Consider the following 6,000-nt stretch of genomic DNA (forward strand, 5'->3'; position numbering starts at 1 on the left):
CACAGTGATTGAAATTGCTTAAATTTAAAATAGTCAAGGTTTGAATTCCCAGGTCTCTTGAGCACGTGCCCAAATTAATCTCTGATGGCTGAAGAAAAATCAAAAATAATGAAAATAACTGATTTTATGACAAATAAAGAAGCTGGATAAAGCTCTGGTGAAGATTCCTGGATTCAGAAGGTGAATGAAGATTTCCTTCTGGAATGGGAATTAATTTGGCTGTGCCATGAGTTGAACAGAGACCTGGAATTCCTCACCCAGGCACTTTGGTGTCAAAATGGGATCATCAGTGCCAGGCACTCAGGATTCCAGGTGTAAAATCCACCAGCACACCAAGAAAGGTTTTTAAAAGATTCTTTTCCTCAGTTTTGTCACCATAAATGTCCCGGATTTGTGTTTCTGTGAGAAATCCCAATAAGGGGTAAATGTGGGAGGGGTGGGGAGCTGCAGGTGTTGTTCCTGCCCTGCTGGAGGGGGATCCCAGGGCTGGCAGAGCAGGAAGGGTGGGATCTGTGCTGTGGGTAACGAGGTTTGGTGTCATCCCTTCCCCAGGTGGAGCCGGAGAAGCTGAAGACACTAACGGAGGGGCTGGAGGCGTTCAGCCGCGCCAGGAAAAGGAACAGGAAGTGAGTCCCCCCTGCTTCCCACTGAACCCAGCCTTCCCTTCCTCTGCTGCCAGTCTGGGGCAGCTCAGCTCTCCTGGTGTCTGCTGAGAAAGGCCTCTCTTTGAAATGGGCAATGTAAACTCCTTCCCTCCAAATTATTATCATTTTGAAATTAAGGGGCTCCCAGGCAAAGATGTGGGAATTAGGAATAACAGTTCTTTACTAGGAAAATTAAACTAGAAATGCAGTATTACACAGAACAATCCCAGCCCTGCCAGAGTCAGAATCCAAGCTGACACCCGTCAGTCAGTCAGGGTGTTGGCACAGTCCCATTCAATGGTGGCTGCATCCTCCTGCAGGGGCAGATGTGGTTCAGCTGGAGCAGTGCTCCTGGAGAAGGTGCAGTTTCCTCTGAAGCTCCAGGGATGATGTGGAAGGCTCTGGTTTTCCTCTGGGATCCAGTGGCAAAGGCTGCTCTGCTGTTCCAAATCTCAGTTTTTATCTGGGTAGGAAAGGCTTGGCTCCTCCCCTGGCTGGAGCATCTCCCATGGGATGATGGAATTTTATCAGTCATGCCCTGGGACTCACTGGCCATGAACAGGAGATATCTCCTGGAGGGAGGATGGGCTGTGGGAAGATAAAGATGATTGCCCAGCTGGGTTAAAGATGGTCCATTAACAGGAGATATCTCCCACAGAGATCAGGGGCACTGCCCCAGCTGGGTTAACAGATGGTGATAGAATACAGATTTTTTTGGTCATGTCCTGTACTGCAACCTAAGACACCAGCCAAACCCAGGGGTTCTTTCCTTGGGATTCCTCATGTTAGAATCTGGTGTGTTTTGAGTGCATCTCCTCTGTAAATATCCCACTTGTGAGAGCTGCAGCAAAAAAGTCATTGCATCAAAACTGTCCTGACCAAAGCAGAGTTTGTAACCAGACCTGATCTCCTCCCCTCTCTCCATAGCAGCTGAGCACAGGTTTATTCTGAGAAATTCCCTTTGTTCCCACTGCTGAGAGGTGTTGCAGGATTTGTGGGTGAGCTCTGGGTCACACCTGTGTCAGCTGCTGGGGTTTATCCAACTTCCAATACCAGTAGAGAAGAACTGTGAAACAGCAAATATTGGGACATGAAGCATCAGGATAGGCTAAAAGAGGAAAAATACTAAATTTTGGGGGGGAAAAAACCTCTCTGGACATCTTTAAAAGGGTTTTTATAGGAGGTGTCTCTGTGAGGGACAGGTGTCCCAGCAGGTGACAAGTCTGTGCCATCCCCTTCCCTCATTGCAGACATGGTTCTCCTCCTCCTCCTCCTCCCATTTCCTCATTCCAAAGCAGGACCTGTCACTGTGTCCAAGTTGGAAAAGTCCTTAAGGAACAAACATCCCATAGAATTGTCACTGTGCCATGAAATGCTTGGAGCAGCCATGGCCTGGGGTAATTTGGGGTTGGAAGAAGAAAACCTTCACCCCACCTCTCCCTCACCTGTGGGCTGCTGCCATAAAACTGGGAATAGTTGGGATAATTAATAAGTTTATGGGAAGTTAGAAGGATATTTAACTTTTCTTCCATGATCCCAACACAAACCTTTCCTTCCCATAATATTGTTACAGGTCTGATCTTCCTCCTCGTGCTCCCAGCCTGGGAGGCTCCAGATCAGAACATTCCCATTTGTTTGTTATTCACTTTTTTCAAGTTTTCTTTCTGTCCTCAAGAATTACTGATGGCTTTCATCTTTTCTCCCTAGAAGTGGAAAGCTAAATAACCATTTAGAAGCTGCTATACACGAGGCCATGAGTGAACTAGACAAAATGTCTGGGAATGTAAGTTCCTTTCCTTGGGAATATTCTCCTTTTCCATGTTTGCATGTGTGTCCCTTGCAGGGTGCCTTGGTTTGGGGTGGCTTTCTAACAAATTCTGGTTTTATTTTCTGAAATCATGAGGAATTTTCAATATTTCTCCTGCATTAAAAAGCTGTTTGCAAATCTCTGATGGTTCAGAAAAATGGGAGAAGTTTTAGGATTTTAGGTGCATTGAAAATGTTATTATTTTAACAAAAGAGATTTAAATATCCAGCCTGATAATCCTTGGATGAGTTCCAGTCCTGCCCATGTTCCATGGGGTTCCTCTGCTAATGACACAAAATCAGGCTCATTTGTTTCTCAGTTGGAGTAGCAAGGTATTGAAACCACATTTGAAAGCATTTTCCTTTTGAGTGCAAAACTCTTGGAATTCAGTTTTCCCCACGAGAAATGAAAGATATTGTCATGAAAGGTAAGTTTGAAAGGAAAAAAAAAAAAAAATATTTCTAATGTCACACCCAAGGTGATTTTTCCACACTAATTACACTGTTATTGTAACTCCAGCATCTTTCCAATAACAAGTTTGGTTTATAAAATATCCTCATTTTTATTTCTGAAACTTGGCTGTAATTTCATTGCAGCCCACCTAAAAATAAAAAAATAAATCTATCACAGCACATGTAACCTTCCCACATCATTTATTTGGTCATTAATTATTCAAATGATTAATTATAAAATGTTTGAACACAGGAAAAAAAGTTTTTTTGCTGATATTCAGTGCTCAGGACTGAAGAGATGCAGATTTGGAAGTTACAGTAACACTTTGGGGATCTTCTGGAGTATAAAAAAGGAAATATATTTATATTTATTTATATATTTGAAGAACTGGAGGCTTAGAGCTGATTTCAGACCCAACAAGAAATACTTAAAAAATTACTTAGTAACTTTATGTAACAACCCAACCAAATCTTTTGTTGAAACTGAATTTTACAAACTGAGATTTGAGCTTTGGTTTAAAACAACATTGCTGTGTTTCCCTCCTTTGGAAGGACAAGGAAAGCAGGGGGTGATTGTTGGTCTGTAACAAATAAATTTGGGATGGGTGTTGGGGCTGGCCTGTCCTCTGCCACCTTTTCCCACCCATAAATCCATTATTTTAATTGATAAAAATATTGATTTTTTTAATGAATAAAGGAATATGAAAAGCTGCCTGCTCTGGGCATTGGGAGCAGCAGAAAGTTTCCACTTCAGGGGAAGTGCTGTGGTTGGATTTGCTGCTCTGGTTCTTCTGTCACCCAAACTATGGACCTGCAGTGCCTCAATTGATCCTTCCATTGTGTGGGCACAGAATTTGGGATCAGGGCTGGTTCCCATAGGGATTGTCATTCCTAGAAGCACTCCCAGGGAATCTGCAGCTCTTTTTAGTGACTTGCAGCTTTTGCAGCTCCTGCTGCTCAGCCCCAGCCGCTGAGAAATGGGAGATGTGCAGCAGGACTGTCAGCTCCAAGAGGGAATTCTGGCAGGGAATGTCAGGGCTGGAGAGCTCAGGAGGAGCCCAGGGAGCTGCTGAGGGGTTGGTTGCTGTGCTGGGAGCTGCAGTCTGCCGACAGATGGTGGTGGAATTCCACACCAGCTCAGCCTTCCTCCTCCTCTCTCTGCTGCTGCTCTCCCTGAGAGCCAGCAGAGCCAAACTTTGGCTCTCAGATCCATCCAGCTTTAGCTCAGAATTGAGTGTTTCCTTTTAAACACCAAGAGTTTCCTGAGCATCCCTCATTCCTTAATAACAGCCCTGAGCTGCACTTCCTAATTTTCCCTGTTAGCAGCATTTTCTCACCTTCCCACATTTTATCACTGGTCACTGCAGTGTATGAAAGTTTGTCACTGAATTTGCCATTATTGCACTTTGGGATCAGTCCCTGATTAGGGGGTCTCAGTCCCTGATTTTAGGGGATCTCAGTCCCTGATTTTAGGGGGTCTCAGTCCCTGATTTTAGGGGGTCTCAGTCCCTGATTTGGGTGTCTCAGTCCCTGATGATCTGGTTGTTTCCCAGCCACAGCAGCTGCTGCCTCTGTCCAAGGTTTGGGATGCACAGGTCATGGATTCAGCCTTTCCCTCCCAGTTTTTAAAGCTGTTGAAGTCCCTTTATTGTGTGTAGCTGTGAAATGCTAAGAGCTGGTTCCTGACAGCCCCTCCAGCCCTCCTGCAGCTCCTTGACCCTCTGACCACTGTCCTTTGCTAACTTGTGAATATACTTATTTTTAGGTCCACCAAATCCCGCAGGGAGACAGACAAGTGAAGCCTCCAAAACTCAAGAGGAGGAAGATCTCTAGATAACATTGAATGTCTTTGTTACTGGTCCAGTCCTTATCACAGTGAACGTGCACATGATCTATCTGTAGGTGTTGATGCAGACGTGGCTCTGTCAGGATTTCTGTGGAGACAGCTGCTGCCATCGCAGGGCACCACGAGGAGCAGTGGTACCACATTTGGGATGCTTAGGAGGGATAGAGGTTGCTGGATAAGCCAATCAGAAATCTTGAAAGGTTGCAGTAACAATGTCAGATGATTACTGAAATTTTTTTTTCTATAATACTAAAAATTGTGATTATAAGAAATAGTCCAAATGTTTCTGAGAAATTTTCATTGTGTATATAGATAATACAGAATTTCATGGTGATATCTGAACTGTAAATATTGTACAATATTGTCATGTACAAGCGTACCTAATGCACACTTTATCTTTTATTGTACAAAAAATAGTGTACAAAATTCTTTGGTTTCTATTGAGTACACATACAAGAGACTACCAGTGTAAAGTGATAAATAAAAATACAGCCTAAATGCTTTTATATGATAATGTAAAAGATGCTGTTTTTGTATTTAACAGCAGAGAGAAGGCATGATTATGTAATACCTTAATTATGACATCCACTTCACGCCACTGAGTGTTCATTGCTCTGTCTGTTTGGAATGAACCTTGCCTGGAAGTGCTGTACTCCAGTTCAGGCCTGTAGGAGAGCACAGCCTCGCAGATTCCCAGCTGTGATGGGATGTGGGATCACAGCTCCAATTAACCATTCAAAGGCTGCAACCCCTCGGTTGCATTTTTATTTACTTAGCTTTGAACGTAGAACGCTGTAGATTGGATTAAAAAGGACAAAAAAAAAAAGAAAAAAAAAAGAGTAGAGGGACTATTTGAGTCAGCCATTTCTGTAGGAGAAGTTTCATAGCCACCTGAGGAACTAAAGAGTCGATACCCCTGTAACGCTGAGCCCCTCCAACCACCCCTAGATCAATTAGCTCAATTATCTAACGTCATTAACACGGTGTTTCCTCGGAAGGGGCAGAGGCCCCTTTCAGGAGTGATCAGGACTGATTGCTGTTGATTACCTTTGGTTTGGCTGTAGGATGAAAGGGCAAAAAAAGCAATCCCAGGATCCATCTCGCAGTATTAAAACAGAAAAAAAAAAGTTAAGGGTGGCTTACAAAACTATTAGCAACAGTAATTTTTATCAGTATTATGTAACATATCAGATTTATTTTATTTAAAAAGAATTATTTATACCATTAACAGATTCTTATATATATTAATGT

The 6,000-nt window shown here is 43.2% G+C and overlaps 1 protein-coding gene across 5 annotated transcripts in view; it reads left to right on the plus strand.

Moving 5' to 3' along the window:
- MBD5 (methyl-CpG binding domain protein 5) overlaps positions 1-5,255 on the plus strand; it is a 103,664-nt gene extending 98,409 nt beyond the window's left edge. For all 5 annotated transcript variants that reach the window (XM_056496817.1, XM_056496815.1, XM_056496818.1 and 2 more), the window contains 3 exons: positions 553-626; positions 2,352-2,427; positions 4,669-5,255. In XM_056496817.1, the coding sequence (XP_056352792.1) occupies positions 553-626; positions 2,352-2,427; positions 4,669-4,740 (222 nt within the window). In that variant the 3' untranslated portion in view covers positions 4,741-5,255. The remainder of the gene's footprint in view (positions 1-552; positions 627-2,351; positions 2,428-4,668) is intronic.
- The last annotated feature ends 745 nt before the right edge of the window (positions 5,256-6,000 follow it).

Source organism: Oenanthe melanoleuca, chromosome 7 (genome assembly GCF_029582105.1).
Source record: "Oenanthe melanoleuca isolate GR-GAL-2019-014 chromosome 7, OMel1.0, whole genome shotgun sequence".
Lineage (NCBI taxonomy): Eukaryota > Metazoa > Chordata > Aves > Passeriformes > Muscicapidae > Oenanthe > Oenanthe melanoleuca.